The sequence below is a fragment of the Lactuca virosa genome, chromosome 6 (genome assembly GCF_052849685.1).
Source record: "Lactuca virosa cultivar CGN04683 chromosome 6, Lactuca_virosa_CGN04683_v6, whole genome shotgun sequence".
Lineage (NCBI taxonomy): Eukaryota > Viridiplantae > Streptophyta > Magnoliopsida > Asterales > Asteraceae > Lactuca > Lactuca virosa.
Genome location: NC_136431.1, coordinates 153433932 through 153451312, shown reverse-complemented (window position 1 = coordinate 153451312; position 17381 = coordinate 153433932). Strand labels below are relative to the sequence as shown.

The 17381-nt window shown below is 40.4% G+C and overlaps 1 protein-coding gene across 1 annotated transcript; it reads left to right on the top strand.

Moving 5' to 3' along the window:
• Positions 1-236: 236 nt before the first annotated feature.
• LOC145118768 (26S proteasome non-ATPase regulatory subunit 2 homolog A) lies at positions 237-6752 on the top strand. The gene is made up of 22 exons (XM_079054444.1): positions 237-596; positions 669-769; positions 1465-1585; positions 1675-1734; positions 1850-1917; positions 2000-2042; positions 2151-2216; positions 2285-2323; positions 2402-2484; positions 2667-2781; positions 3439-3513; positions 3791-3949; positions 4015-4122; positions 4202-4306; positions 4522-4662; positions 4752-4856; positions 4947-5501; positions 5574-5633; positions 5712-5825; positions 5955-6040; positions 6125-6233; positions 6339-6752. The coding sequence occupies exons 1-22, from the start codon at positions 480-482 to the stop codon at positions 6591-6593; spliced, it is 2685 nt and encodes an 894-aa protein (XP_078910570.1). The 5' UTR covers positions 237-479; the 3' UTR covers positions 6594-6752.
• The last annotated feature ends 10629 nt before the right edge of the window (positions 6753-17381 follow it).

Genomic DNA, 17381 nt, shown 5'->3' with positions numbered 1-17381 from the left:
GGAATACAAACCATATAAAGCGAATGAAAAGGCCATGAGACCTGAGTCCTCTCCGCAAAAAACTATTGCGAATGGTAAAATGACAAAGCCGTGGACGGAACCTAAAGCCGGAAACTAAATCGGACTAACTGTAGCAATTTGAAGTCCTCACAGCCCGAAATAGTTGGGCCTTCGCTGGGCCGGATTGTGCTTTTCCACAGCAATGAGAACAAAAATAATTAAAAAGAAAAAGAAAGTTTGCTTGGGGAGAAAGAATTGCAAGGGTTCCCTTAATACCCTATTCTTCGTTCTTCAAGTGCCCAAAATCGATTTCTTCGTCGTGACATCGTCTCAGATCCTCTACTCACCGGCGGTACACTACCGGACCTCCATCCTGCTTTAATTCATTCCTCTACGAAAACCATCTGCAGGGATTCAAATTTCTGCTCCCGTTCTCTCACAGTTTTAAGATTTAGGGTTTTAGCTTCTGATATCTTAATATGGAGCCGGAGCCAAACAATAATGCCAGCGGTAGTGGAAACCCCAAAGAAGAAGCGACTTTGAAGGTCCCATCGAAAGATCCTAAGAAGAAAGATGATAAGAAAGATGAAGATCTTGTAAGTGCTCAGTCATTTTATCTATCTATTTATGTATTGAAAATTTCTGATTTTTGCTTTTAATTGATATAGTCAGAGGAGGATTTGGCGTTGAAACAGCAATTAGAGCTGTATGTTGAGAGGGTCCAGGATGCCGATCAAGGGTTACAGAAGGTTGCTCTCGAGAGCATGAGGTACTAATATTTTGTATCGATGATGTTTTTTTTTTTTTTTTTAATAAAAGGGGCACTTCGTGGATTGTTTATTTGCTAGCATTGTTGGTTAAGTTTTGTTGAGATCTGTTAGCTGAAATGTCCGAGTGTCTGAATTGTCCTGATTGTAACTGTTCTGTGTGTGTTAAAATTCTTGATGTTATTCTCGGCTAAGCAGGTGTAAGTTAGGATTATGAAATTAATATAATTACGTTGAAGGCCAATGAGAACTTGGCCTAACATAGTACTGAAAGCCTACCACGTTCTGAGCAATAGCAAACTAAAATATTGTTATGATCGGTTTGAAAAGATAATTTGCAGAGTTCACTTGAAGAATGTGAGTCTACTACTACACATGGTACCTAGAAGTAGGATAAATCTACATTGAAGGAACTTGAGGAAAACTTTCATCATTAAGGCATTATCTGGAACTCTAAAATGTCAAGTACTTAACTAAAGTTAATGCTGAGAAATGCTTCAACCTTTTAGATATTTCAAAACCTTGGAATAGAAAAAAGTTGACCTTCTTGAGTGTGGATGTGGGCATGTTTTTGCAATTTCTTATTTTCTTGTTCCTTGAAGTGGTTTTATGCATGGTTTAGTGATATCTGTGTTTTTTTTGCAAATTGCAGCTCAACTTATGACTTAGACTAACAATATTGATTATTTGGTTGTAGGCAAGAAATTCGGACATCAACCAGCTCTATGACTTCAGTTCCAAAGCCACTGAAGTTTTTACGCCCACATTATGGAACTCTAAAATCATTTTATGAGACAATGCCAGATTCAGACTTAAAGGCATTTCTTTCATTCTGTAGCATCCTACTTCCCCATTTCCATGCACAAATTACTTTGCTGATAATATATACTTTCCATTGTTGATGCAGAAATTACTTGCTGATATACTTTCCGTTTTAGCTTTGACCATGTCTGCAGAAGGTGATCGGGTAAGAGATTTAGTTTGGTTTATGACATGTGATGTGATTTCCACTGTCTCAAGAGTTTCTGCTATGTAGTCCTTGATTCTTTTTTGTTTACTAATAATATTTTCACACATTTCAGGAGAGTTTAAAGTATCGCTTGTTAGGTTCTGAAGGTGATATTGGTTCCTGGGGTCATGAGTATGTTAGGTAATCACATATAAATCGCCAAAATCTACATCCATAAGCAAGAAAACGAATGTTCATTGACCCTGCTGTTTCATCTTTGTAGGAATTTGGCTGGCGAAATTGCACAAGAGTATGCGAAAAGAGTGGTATAATTCATCTTTATTTTTTTCTCTCACTATTAAATAGGATAAGCATACCACTGCAAGTGTAATTGTTTCACTAATCTTGATACTGAAGTTAATTGATTTATTCAGAATGAGGAGGCATCTGTTGATGATCTGATAGAACTTGTGGAACAAATTGTTGCTTTTCACATGAAGGTATTCTTTATTTGGCAACTATTTTTCTTGACTTACCAAAACTTAATTTTATCGTTTCCTTATTGCAGCATAATGCTGAACCTGAGGCTGTAGACCTTCTCATGGAGGTATTAATTAATTTCTTCAAATTTTTTTACATACCTGTTATGAAGAGGAATATGATTCTTAACTGTGGTTAAATTCAGGTTGAATTTCTTGACCTGCTTGTGAAGCATGTGGACAGCACAAATTATAAAAGAACCTGTCTGTACCTAACAAGTTCAGCAAGGTAAACTACCAAGTTTAAATGAGTCATTTTTTGTTGTCTATTTGTGGTTTAAAACTTAAAACTGTCTAGCATTCTTGTTGCTTTTGGCATTTCATGTTTTTATTATGTTATGTCATTGTTAATCTTGAATTCTATTCTGCAATTGTTATATGTGTTAATTAAATGGTTTTGTACATTTGTAGATACCTCCCTGGACCAGATGACATGTCAGTTTTGGACATTGCATACACAATCTACACAAAGTTTGAAGAATATCCAAGTGCACTTCAGATTGCACTTTATCTTGACAACATGCAGGTTTGCATTTCATGGTCATTGGAAAGTGTTTTTTTTGGTTGCTATAAATATAATCTGAGATGTTTGTTACCTAGTGATGTTAACTGATGAATTATTATCTTGTGTTTTTGATAAAGTGTTGTGATTTTAACATTTGGACCCCCACTATCAGGTGCTGTATGGTATGAAAAAAACCTATTTGTTTTGCTTTTGCCTGATGGGATAGACTGACTCCTTTAATTTTGTTAATTTTCATTTTCTTTACCTCTATTTTTCATTCCATCATGGAATGTAAATAATTAAAATCCAATATAACCCATTTTGCGTGTGACAAATCTTTTTTTAATAATTTCATTATTTTAATTAAATTGCACTTCTTTAGAAATAGAGATAATAAGTCCTTCCTTTTCAATTTCTTCACCATTCCATTCCATTCCATCCAACCAAACACTTGTGCATTAAAGTTAGGGTGTATGAAACTTGGATGATGATTATGGATTTAAATCATCTTGCTAGGAAAATTCGTAAAGCTTATTCACGTCCATGAGTAAAATTCTACTATTAAACATTAATAATATGTAGATAAAGCTAAAAAATTATTTGTGCTTGTATATTTGGACTAATTCCATCTGATTTTATGGTTTCTGTACTGATAGAGCATTGGATGTTTTTTGGCAGCATGTGAAGCAGGTTTTCACATCTTGTCCTGATCTTTTGCGGAAGAAGCAGTTTTGTTACATTCTGGCTCGACAAGTAAGTATGACTTACATTTTGTCAGTAGCTCAGCTCTTGTTTTTTTAATCAAATCCTTTGCATCTAAAAATTGTCTGAAACAATATTTAATTTTACTGATGGCATGAGAGATTAGATTATGTTCCATTTACATTTGGAGTGATTTTCCTTGTAAAAGCTTTTATTTGAGCAAACACTGTCTCGAGTTGTTGGTATTATAGATGAAAAAGGTTTAGCATTTTGATGAGGTGGAAGCAAATGATTTGTAATTATAAAGATTAACAGTTACATAACGCAGGGAACAAGTTTTGAGCTTGATGAAGAGATGTGTGGGGATGATGACGAGAGGGAGGCTTTGCAAGAGATCATTAACAATACCAAACTAAGTGAAGGCTATCTTACCCTTGCTCGAGATATTGAAGTCATGGAGCCCAAATCTCCTGAAGACATATATAAGGTTGGGTTTCATCATTTACATATAATTAATAATTAATAATTAATAATTAATTTCTCTTTATTTAGGCACACTTACTGGATGGACGGGCAAGTGCTGGTGCAAGTGTTGATTCAGCCAGGCAAAACCTGGCAGCTACATTTGTGAATGCTTTTGTAAATGCTGGCTTTGGTCAGGTATTTATTTTTCGACTATTTGTTAAAATAAAAATAATACAACATCTAATCACTAATAATTTGTGTTTCTCTTTTCAAGGATAAACTAATGACAGTCCCATCTGAGGCTTCAAGTGGTGGCTCTTCTGGGAATTGGCTTTTTAAGAACAAAGAACATGGGAAAGCCAGTGCTGCTGCAAGTTTGGTATGCTCTGCTCATTATTGCAGTAATTTGTTTATTACCCAATCCGTTTTCTCTGCTATGCTATTATTGGCCTGGATACTTAAAACGAAAATAAGAAAGCAAAAATCTACCCAAGTGTAATTGGGTTGGTTTTTCAAACTATAATATGTCATTTGTAGCAATTTCAATGTACTTTTATGAATGTTGTCTGAAGAAAGGAAATTGGTTGTGTTTAGGGAATGATCCTCCTTTGGGATGTTGATGCTGGGCTTGCTCAAATCGACAAGTATTTTCATAGCAATGATAATCATGTGATTGCTGGTGCATTGTTAGGAGTTGGGGTTGTAAACTGTGGTATCAAGAATGATTGTGACCCTGTGAGTGCTTTGCTTTTTTCTTTCTGACTTGTTTGTTGTTGGTTGTTGCCTTGTTGGTTGTGATTTTATTTTGGGTTGGGTTGTTTCAGGCGTTGGCACTTCTTGCTGATTATCTGGATAAAGAAGACGCTTCCATTAGAATTGGAGCCATAACTGGTCTGGGTCTTGCATATGCTGGTACCCAGAATGAACAGGTAGGTCCTCCTTTCCTTATTGTTGACAATTTACAAACACACACACACACACACACACTGCTGACGGTTGTGATGTTTTTTCGTTTTCAGATCCGTGACAAGCTGACTCCAATTCTTGGAGACCCGAAAGCAGCGTTGGATGTTATCGCGTTCACGGCAATTGCATTGGGTTTGGTATATGTGGGTTCCTGCAACGAGGATGTTGCTCAGGCCATAATTTTTGCACTGATGGACCGCAGTGAGTCAGACTTGGGGGAGCCTCTCACCCGACTATTACCTCTTGGCTTAGGTCTTCTTTACCTCGGAAAGCAGGACAGTGTGGAGGCTACTGCTGAGGTGTCCAAGACTTTCAATGAAAAGATCAGAAAGTATTGTGATATGACCCTGCTATCTTGTGCCTATGCTGGCACTGGAAATGTTTTGAAGGTTCAACACTTTCTTGGTCAATGTGCCCAGCACCTGGAGAAGGGTGGTGAAACTTTTCAGGGTCCAGCTGTACTGGGTATAGCCATGGTAGCAATGGCTGAGGAACTAGGCCTTGATATGGCAATCCGTTCGTTGGAACATCTTTTACAATATGGGGAGCAGAATATCAGAAAGGCAGTTCCATTGGCTCTTGGTCTTCTCTGCATCTCAAACCCAAAGGTAGGTAAACAAATTTAATTTATTTCTCTTCATGCAATGCAATTGCCCACTCATTTCATTTGATGATTTAAGGTCCACGTTATGGATACGTTAAGTCGACTCAGTCATGATGCTGATACCGAAGTGGCAATGGTAAAATAATATACATACTTCATTTCTATGTATTTTTTATTTTTACCAATATATTGACCTGTTTTTGTTCTTGTACAGGCGGCGGTGATATCTTTGGGCTTGATAGGTGCAGGAACCAACAATGCTAGAATTGCTGGCATGCTTCGGAATCTTTCAAGTTATTACTACAAAGAAGCCAGCCTTCTCTTCTGTGTAAACATCTCTCTCTGCAAACTCACCCCACCACCTTTTTTTTTACACAAAAGCCATGTAAACTTGCTTGTTCATGGAAGAAGGCTGTTTTAGCATCCATTGATAATAAAACTTGATTGTTGGTTGTAGGTGCGAATTGCTCAAGGTTTTGTACATATGGGGAAGGGTTTGTTGACTCTTGCTCCTTACCACTCTGAACGTTTCTTGCTATCCCCGTAAGTGAGCGATTCATGAAATGGAATGAATAAATACATGAAACAATGATTTTTATGAATTATATATATATATATATATGGCAGGACGGCACTTGCTGGGCTTGTAGTATTACTCCATGCATGTCTTGATATGAAAGCCATCATCTTGGGGAAATATCACTATGTTCTCTACTTTGTAGTATTGGCTATGCAGGTTTGTCTTGTCTTTATCTTGTTTGTATTATTGTGCATGAAATGAAAGTTTGTAAGCAAGCATGCATGAAATGATTCAAGTTGGTTTAAATTAAACAATTGACAGCCGCGGATGCTGTTGACGGTGGATGAGAATCTGAAACCTTTATCTGTACCAGTTCGGGTGGGGCAAGCTGTTGACGTTGTGGGGCAGGCAGGGCGGCCCAAGACCATCACCGGGTTCCAGACCCATTCCACTCCGGTCCTCTTGGCTGCTGGTGATAGGGCTGAACTTGCAACTGAAAAGTATATTCCTCTGTCTCCCATCCTTGAAGGTTTTGTTATATTGAAAGAGAACCCAGATTACAGGGAAGAAGCCTAGCCTAGTCTAGCCTGCTTTTGCTTGCTCTTTTTCAGGCCACATGCGATGATGATGTTAAATTAGATTTTATATCTTATGTTTTCTTTTCTTCTGTGAATCATCTTCATATCAACTTTTGTATACCCTCACTCACTGACCTATTGTTGTTTTCTTGCTCTCTCTCTCTCTCTCTCTCTCTCTCTCTCTCTCTATATATATATATATATATATATATATATATATATATATATATATATATATATATATATATATATATATATATGTTTTACAAGTTATATATTGTCATGAAATATCAACCAACTCCCACCTGCAACTTATCTAATTTAACAAAACTCTTATAAATCTGGACAGAAAAATAAACCAAAAAAAAAAGAATCCTGACAGAAAATCCGAATCCAAACCATATAAATCGAACAAAAAAACTAAGACCATACTCCGATCCAAAAAAAAGACCGGTACCAATTTGAACACAAGCCTATCTTGTCTATAATGAGGAATGAATAAAGGATGATACTTAAAAATATTTTCATCTTTCACCACAAATTCTAGTTTAAAAGGAAAAAAAGAATTCCAAGACCAATACTAGCAACAAGCATGTCTACCATAATTAAAGGAGAAAAGCGAAAATTAAACCGACAATTGGGCCAACCTTAACAATTTGAAGCCCTCAACCCGAAGTAGTTGGGCCTTTGTTTGGCAGCATTATACTTTTCTACCCCAAGAATAAAAATAATTAAAAAAGAAAAAGAAAGCAGTCGCGGTTTGCTTGGGGAGAAAGAGTTGCAAAGGTTCCGCTTATTACCCATCCTTTCCTAAGAAAACCACCTGCAATTTGGGATTCAAATTTCTGCTCCGGTTCTCTCACCAGTTTTAAGGTTTAGGGTTTTAGCTTCTGTTATCTACTATGGAGCCGGAACCAAACCATCAAAAGAAGAAGCGACTTCGAAGGTCCCATCAAAAGATCCTAAGAAGAAAGATGATAAGAAAGACAAAGATCTTGTAAGTTATGTATTGAAAATTTCTGATTTTTGATTTTAAATGTTATAGTCAAGAGGATGATTTGGCGTTGAAGCAGCAATCAGAGCTGTACGTTCAGAGGGTTCATGATGTCGATCAAGGGTTACAAAAGGTTGCTCTTGAGAGCATGAGGTACTAAATTTTTTGTATCGATGATGTTTTTGTGTGTTTTTTCTTTAATTAAAAGGGCACTCTTTGTGGATTGTTTATTTGCTAGCATTGTTGGTTAAGTTTTGTAATTTGTTGAGATCTGTTAGCTGAAATGTCCAAGTGTCTGAATAGTCCTGATTGTAACTGTTCTATATGTATTAAAGTTCTTGATGTTATTCTCGGCTAAGCAGGTGTAAGTTAGGATTATGGAATTAATATAATTACGATGAAGGCCAATGAGAACTTGGCTCACCATAGTCCCACGTTATGAGCAAAGAGCAAACTAGAATATTGAATATTTTGCAGAGTTCACTTGAAGAATGTGAGCCTACTACACATTGTACAGTGATTTAGGATAAGTCTACATTGAAGGAACTTGAGTTTTTTTAATATTCGTTAAAGAGTTTTTTTACAATTATATTTTTTTTAACTTGTATTTTTATTCATAATACTAGATAGTAATGTATTTACTTACACCTTGCTACGTTAAGGAAAATGTGAAATTACTTTATTTATTACTACTTGTCTTTGTAATCATAGTATCGCTCTTAAATTGATGATGTCTTTTTCCAGAATTTAAGGCTGAATTAACCTAAGCTTTACCAACCTGGTCCTTTATCTTTCGTTTCAAATTGATTCCAAATATTGTTATTAGATATAAACACACAAAAAGTGAAGTTAAGAGGAGCATCTTTGGAAGGTAAATACTTGAAGAATATACTAATAGTAAAAACAGATACTAACAATAAAACAAGAAGTTGATATTAGCATAACAAGCTGGAAGTATCGAACCAACAAGGTAGTAAAAACTAAAGATAGAGTTACTTATATACCACTACTATCATGGTTCTAAGCATCCCACCCTCATATACGAGGTCATACACTAGGAAAAATGTATCTTCTTCAAGTCTAACCTTATATTATCTCCCTACTTTCTTCTAGGATGTGTAACATATGTATCGGTGCTAGTGCTAGCTTCTCGGTTAGGGTAGCTCAATTCGGTCCTGCAGGGCTAGCTAACAAAAATTTATATTGGTACCCATGTTGAATTTTTATTGGATCGTAGGACTGCACTTGGTTCTTCTTTTGTTTCTTTTGTTGCTGACAGGTACATTGTAAGCGTTTATTTTGAAATAGGACAAGCTAGGGTAGATAATGACGCCAATGTCGATTTTAGGTTTTGGAATGTATTTTTTGTTTCTGGGGACCATTGGAAAATTTTCTTTAAAATGGACCTGATAGTACAAAAAATTGACCCCTTAGTGTTTAAGAGATTGATGTCTGTCTGAAGTTGCAAGTCTTCCGAGGTTAATTAGTTTCCGAATAGAGAATGTAGGTTGTGATGTAAAAGTACAATTTGTCCTGTTGTTTGTCTCATGTAAAGAACAACCGACAAGATCAAGAGCAACATAAGTGTCAGAATCAAGCTGCTGATCTTGTAGTCAATGCGTTCTCCTTTTGTGCTTTTGTCTTATGGTTTTCCTTGCCTATATAAGGCTGGAGGGAGTGGCTCGCAACCCTCCCTCACTAAGCCCTCGCTAAACACTCGCTACCACACCCTAACCATGCGCCAAGCACCTGCACTAAGATGGGCTCGTTGGTTGCTTGGCGAGAGGAAAGAGAAGAAAGAGTAAGACTGGTGGTCCCATTTGACTATATCAGCTTTAAGTGTTTGTAACTTCAGCTTAGCAACTTGTACCTTTTTATAGTTTATTTTATTTAAATAGTTAAATAAAAATTAAGAAAATAAATGTTTACCTTTTAAACACATCACCACTCCATATCATCATATTAAGCTTAGGTGTCCATAAAATTATGACGTGTCAATGTTTTAGCACATGCTACCACTCCCTCCGGCCTAAGGAGTGTCAACCTCTTGTAACCGGCGTTCCTTTTGAATAGAATCTCACATTTCATTCTCTTTGTTCATTCTCTTGTTTGTACAAATACTATTATTCTTGAATACTTTATTTTCTATCTCTTCAAGGCTTGACTGGTATTATCCAGACTTGACTGAAATTGATTATTTTCCTCCATTGTTGTGATTATCTCTAGGGCTGTTCGCTATTCGGATAAAACCGAATTGTCCAATTGAACTATTTGGTTCAGATTTTTGGATGAGTTTCCAGTAAAATTTAATTATTATTTTGGATTGGTTACTGATGATATATGGTCCACTAGCATGGCCTAGACTGATCTAGAGCGCCAGCCTGGCCTGACGTGCTCCTGCCAGCCTTGCATGGTGCTCCCTTGCCAGCCGTGTTGGGGACTCTCCTGCCGGCCCAGCCCGACGCTCCTTCGCCTGGCGCTCCCTTGCAAGCCGTGCTGGGGACTCTCCTGTTGGCCCGACCCGGCCCGGCGCTCCCCGGCCTGGCGCTCCCCTGCCAGTCTTTCCTGGTGCGCGCCCGCCAGCCTTGCCTGAGGCGCGCCCGCCAGCCCCGCCCGACGCCTCCGGGCTGCCTTGCCTAACTCCTTGCTAGTTGGGCCTGAATTGGGCTGGCCCAAGGCCTGACCCAATTCCCCTTGACCTAGTTGTCCCCTATAAATAGAATAATGCCTCCTCCATGAAGAGGGACCTTTATCGGGGACTCTTCCCCCATGGCTCAGCCGCCACACTACACTCCGGCCGGGTGGCTCAGCCGCCACCCGACGCCGTCAGCCACCATACACCACCACCAGCACCAAGATGGTTCTCTCCAGCTATGGAGAACCATCTCAGATCTATCAGATGATCTAACTTGATCGTCGGAGTCCGCTCCCGGGGCACAGTCCCTGGGGCAGCTCTAACGACTTTGCACTGTGATGTCCAGATCTCCGCCGCTGCAGAAGACCAGAAGACTCGCCGGAGGTCAATGTCGCATCAGTTACGATTTATAAAATTAAAACCGAATAATCCAAAAAAACCGAATAAGAGTTTATTATTTGTTTATTTATATATATTTCGTTTAAAATATACATCTTTTAGTTATTTATTAATTTGCTAAATTGTATTTTTAAATAGATTAGAAAGTATTATCCAATAAAATACTTCAATAAATACTTTTCAATAGCTTTTTATCTATAAAGGGCGTGTTTGACAAAAGTAGCTGTTAACTGGAAGCAGTTAGTGGGTAGCTGGTAGAAGGAAGTTGTAGCTTTTATTTGTTATATGAGTGTTTGACAAAAGTAGCTGGAAACTTTTGAAATATATAAAATTACATAAAAGGACAATTGATTAAAAATAAATAAATATATAAATATATTTTTAAGGGTAATTATGGAAATTGATTTCAAAAGCTCAGTAGCGTTTTGTTAAACGCTAAATGAAGTAGCTTTTAGATTTGGAGCGTTTTGTTTAAACTAAAAGCTAAACGCTCGTACTGCTAAATGAAGCTTTTTGTTTAAAGTAGAGCGTTTTGTCAAAAGCTAAAAGCTAGAAGCTCACAAACGCTTCCAAAAGCTCCGTGCCAAACACGCCCAAAATATTGAATCATAATAAATTTTTTAATAGTTCCTAATTTTAATTCTCACAAAACATTTTATTTTAAAGTTGATTAATATTATCTTATATATATTTTTAAATCTCATGCTTCTTGAAAACCGAATTGTAAAAACCGATTCACCTAATACGGGGACTATTCCCCTACTACCAATAGCACATAAAACATACCATACTAGAACATAAAACATACCATACTAGCACATAAAACATAACAAATAATGGCATACCAGATAATTATCACAGAGACAATCATCTTACAAACAACTCCTACTAGTGGGCCGACATTGTGGCCTTAGACCCACTTCTACTGGAAGGTAACTCACCTCACACTGCTGAAGTCCCGCAGATGAAACCCTGGCTGCTGGATGACAGATTCCCGAACTGTCAACATCAAAATAACACCCAATTAATAATTGGGTTCCAACACATATCCATAAGTCCATGCTTGGGTTAAAAGACTGCTTTACCCCTATCTTAGCTTGATTCAAGCCCAAGGCCCAAAAGTCAACTATGAGTCAAAGCCCAACATATGACCCAATTTTCCAAATTGGGCACAAACCTTTACATGGTCTCTCCCTAAGGCCTAACCATTTATTGCAGTCCAAACATGTGACATTACAATGGCCCAATATCTCATAATCATCAAGGCCCAGTTATGGCCAATCTATGGCCCAATTTTCCAAATTGGGCCCAAACCCCTCACATGGGCCTTACCCAAAAATCCATCAAAATATTCTAGCACATATGATTGTTCTTGGATGGCCCATCAATATCCCAATCACCAAAGCCCAATAGAAAGGCCCAACTCAAATCCCAAGTGAAATTAGGGTTTTCACATAAAATGACGATTATGGTTAAGTGTTTTTACTTAACCCATTAAGGACTTAATCCATTAAGTCTATTACTCTACTAAATAAATCATACGGTGTGGTCGGTTGTAATTCACAATTCAATTCCAATGACCCAAAACGCGGGTCCCGATAAGTCCAAACCAATAAGTCCAAAATTAGGGTTTTCTAAACCCTAATTAGGGTTTCCAACCCAATCACAACCCAATAGGCCCAAAAGCTAAGTCTTTAGATCCATTAGGGTTTCATTAGGCCTACTAGGGTTTCATTAGGCCCACTAGAGTTTCATAAGTCGGGCACCACCCACTACCACCTAGGGTAGTGGTGGTCAACGACGGCTCACGGCAGCGGCCACTACCTCACGGTGGTGGTTATGGTTCTAGTCCATTTTTTTCCAAGCATCCCACAACAGTCTAAACACAAACAAAAGCACACCGCCACCCAACACGGCGGCTGGTGGCGGCAGCCACCACCTCACGATGGTGGTTATGAGTTTTCTTATTATTATTCCGACACCGATTACAATTTTACAAAGCTTTAACCCAAAGTAACACACACACACACACACACACTAAGATAACACATACACAACCACCCTTGTGGCGGCTGATGGTGGTACATGGTGGCAGCAACCACCTCACGGTGGTGGTGGTGGCTTTTCTCACGATTTCTGGCCAAGCAATCCAACACCACTTTACTAAAATAAACAAACACATAGCAGAAACACGCACAACGCACCAAAACACGCACACAACCACCACCACCCGGCGGTTGGTGGTGGCAGAAGAGGTATAAACGGAGACAACCACCATGGTTGGCTGCCATGGTGGTGCTCTTGCTTTCCGGTGACATAAACACTCGATGCACACACATACAAGCTTGTAATTGGACCCAGCCACCCACCTGGTGGCATACGGTGGCGGCGAAGACACGAGATGGCTACAACAGCAACGATAGTTAACGACGGCAGATGGACGGCGACAGTGGCTTCTCGGTGGTTGACGATGGATAGGAACATATGGGTGACGGGTTTAGCGTATTCACCGACGGACGACGGCAACACCTATGGCTCATGGCTCTGGCCACTGAGGTGGCGTCAGCAATGCTCTCGTCGCTGTTGGCAGTCGCTCCGACGGTTGGCTTCAGTTGTTCTCCGAGTTCACAGGAGAGGGGACGACGGCTGGAACGGGAAGAAGATAAGAAAGATGGTGGTGCGACGCCGAAAATTGTAGAGGAGAAGGTGGCGGCCGGCGGTGAAGGGAGATATAAGGTGGGTTGCGACTGCCTCTCATTTAGGGTTAGGGTTTACCGGGGTGACAGGTTATATACCCCGAGCCCCATAAAACTTTATCCCATAATAACCGAAATGGTCCCTCCTTCCCCCATTTCTTTCAAAATGAATCCATATTTTACCCTTTTAGCCCTCTGCATTCTAAATTCATTTCAATTTAAGTCCAATGATCAAACTTCAGCCATGCTAACATTTTTAGTCCCTCCTCCTCTCATTCTTTTCAACTTAAGTCCCAATAATTACCACAGAGCCCTTGTCTTCATAAATATTTATGAAACCAATCCGAAACTTACACTTTTAACCCCCAACTTCTAAAATTGTGACAGTTAGCTCCTCGAGACCAACACCTTGCTATATAATTATTGATTTTAGGGCTACTATTCATTCATTAATTTGTTTATTTATTTGTTAAATAAACAGGGTGTTACAACTCTCCCCCACTTAAATTAGATTTCGTCATCGAAATCATTCCTTACCATTCCTTACACGCCAAACCACCCGAGTAACATGGCCACAATCCTGGGCACATCCTAGCCTTCCCAGGATAACCGTGACCAACCTTCGCAAGGCCCTAAAATCCGCAGATGAACGAATTCATTGCAACAAGATCACATCTACTTCGTCTGAAATCTGCAGTCTCGAGGTGGTCTGACTCCCTGATAGACCACTCATACTGAATCATTATTGTTGAACCCAGTCCACTTATCCCTCAACTGACTACTCAACTTCTGATAACTCGAGGTTCCCACTATAAACAGGATCACAAACCCAATTATCCCTGCAGGTCACTTAGCATAACCCAAGCAATCTGTTATTCCGTCCGTACTTACAACCTAAAACGCAAATACTAACACTGCCCAAACACTGGAACTGCCTGAAACAGCATGCTGCTACATAGCTGCATTCCGAAATCGATCGAGACCTTCCTGCTCTCAATTCGTTTGTCAGTCATCTGAAATACCGGGTTCCAGCCCGATTACGGAGCCAAAAGACTCACACGCAGTCGCTCCACACGACTTCCGAACGAATTCCTTCTCTGTAACTAGTTGCCACTAGTTATCACGCCACTGTGGCTCTAACGACCTTCTGATCCAACCGCGCGGGTCCATGCGTCGAATCCTGACGTCACTAGTCCAAGGCTAAAAGTGATTGCTACATGACCTAATGGTAGCCTTATATCACAAACGACCTTAAGCAGTCCATTGCTTCCCTGATCTCATAACTGTAGTGGCGTTCCTACAGTCTTATCACTGGCTCAACCAGGTCTAATCCCTCTGGGGAAATCCATAAACCAATCCGTGGATTTGCCACGCCTCACTGCTACACCCGAACTGGTGGGTACTACTGTTCCTTCCGCGATCTAAATAACGCTCTCATGCTATCTACCAATCTTAGTGAATGCTACGGCTACACCCGCAGTCTGACAACACTCTAGCACTATCCGTCGACCTCGTGAATGCTACGACTACACCTGCAGACTTACAACACTCTAGCACTATCTGTCAACCTCGTGAATGCTACGGCTACACCCGCAGACTTACAACACTCTAGCATTATCTGTCAACCTCGTGAATGCTACGGCTACACCCGCAGACTTACAACACTCTGGCACTATCTGCCAACCTCGTGAATGCTACGGCTACACCCGCTGTAACAACGTAAATTTTTAAAACAATTTTTCATTTTTCAAACACAATAAAACTCATATAATATTCTCAAAATCTCATGTGTATCAAATGTCATCACAATAAAACATATCCCAGAATCTCAAAAACATAATCCTCTGCCAGTATGTACAAATCATGCCGACGCCTTCCCGCGATCCTCGCTAGTACTTGAAACACATATCACATAACACGGTAAGCATAAATGCTTAGTGAGTTCCCCAAAATACCACATACAACACATAAGCCACTCGAGGCTATAACTCGATAAGACCCCCTGGTCAATGTGTCTCAGCGGGACCCTCCAGTCCCGTAGCTCGTTGGACCCTCCGGTCCGGTCTAGCTCGTTGGACCCTCTGGTTCGGTCTAAATCGTTGGACCATCCGGTCCGGTCTAAATATCACATAGCATACATAAATCACAATACACATAATCTCAAGTAAACACATAACACATAAGACCCCCCGGTCTGCACATGGATACCACTCTAGGTAATGTATAGTGAGAAGACTCACCTCGGGTAATCTCGGAAAGTCTCGAACTCGAAATACTGCTCTAGCCTCCGCCTAATCACATAAAGTAATTTACCTCTAATTAACAACGATTCTCAAAGGCTAGACTAATCCCTTCCTATAATCTCACAGAAGGGGAAAAGACCATTTTACCCCCTCCAATGGTCCAAATGTCCACTTGTTGACCAAACCCTAAAAGTCAACGAAAGTCAACTCCAGTCAACAGTCCAACTTTGACCAGACTCGTCGAGTGCACTCGGGTGACTCGACGTGTCCATGCGTGTCCTCTAAATCCTCCTAAGGCCTTACTCGACTCGTCGAGTTAACCTTTCACTCGACGGGTTACCACTGATCACGAATCGCGGGGCAACCCGATCCGACTCGTCGAGTCCTCTCATGGACTCGACGAGTTTCCTCCATGACAATGCTCAAACGATCTTCTGAGGTCAGATCAGTTTCTCTAACTTATAGATCTGACCTTCTAACACCCAAAAGTCACGTAAAGGTCTGAACTTGATGTCCATGCATGGTGTATCTTGCATTATATACCATAGAAACCCCATTAATGCTACCTAGCTTCAAAACCCTATGATTACTCGACTAAAGGTTCATACTTTCTGGCTCTCTGGACCTAGAAAGGTCCAGATCTATAACACAACTAGGAAGAGGGATTTGATGCATTCAAGACCCCAAAAATGAAGTGATTCAAGCCCTAACCCCAAAAATGGAATCTACACAATAGGGAAGAAGAGGGGTTCGATTTGGTACCTCAGAATGAAGCTCCTTGCTTGGCTAACTCAGAACAACAGCCTCCTCTGGTCCTTCTTGCTGGAACTCCTCTCCTCCTTTGCAAAATCACACCAAATAGCTCAAGATAGCTCTTCCTCTCACTCTACACACTCAAACTCGCTAGGGTTCTCTCTTCTGGAAAGGTAGCCGCAATTGAAGGCCATAAGTGCCTTTAAATAGGGCTCAGGCTTAAAGATTTAGGGTTTCTGCCAACAGCGCGAACTCGTCGAGTCGACTCTCCGACTCGTCGAGTCCATTCATTAATCCAAGTCATCAGTCGCGATCCTACTCGACGAGTTTAGGCGTCAACTCCTCGAGTCCCTCTTCTCATCTCAAAAACAATATTTAAATTATGATACTTGGAAATCCAGATGTTACAATTCTCCCCCACTAGAATCAGACTTCGCTCTCGAAGTCTTACTCTGCAAACAACTCTGGATGCTGCTCCCGCATCTCTGCCTCCGGCTCCCAAGTCAGCTCGGACCCTCTCCGATGTTGCCACTGGACTTGAACCAGGGGCACCTCTTTGTTCCTCAGAACCTTGATCTTCCGATCCAAGATCATGATCGGCCTCTCAATGTAATTCAGCCTCGCATCCACCTGAATATCCTATAGCGGCACTACCGCCGTCTCATCGGCTATACACTTCCTCAACTGGGATACGTGGAATGTATTATGGATCTGACCCAACTCCTCGGGTAGCTCTAAACGGTATGCTACCTTGTCCACTCTGGCGATCACCCTGAAAGGACCAATGTATCGGGGCCCCAACTTGCCCCTCTTCCTGAATCGGATCACTCCTTTCCAAGGAGATACCTTCAGGAGTACAAAGTCTCCAACCTGGAACTCGAGCTCGGATCGCCGCCTATCCGCATAACTCTTCTGGCGGCTCTGGGTTGTCAGTAACCTCTGACAACCCAACTCTTCATGGAACTTCTTCCAGAACCTGGAAGTGAAACGTACATCTCGGTCTGACAAAATCGAGACCGACACTCCATGCCGCGGCACCACCTCTCTCACATATGTCTCTGCCAGC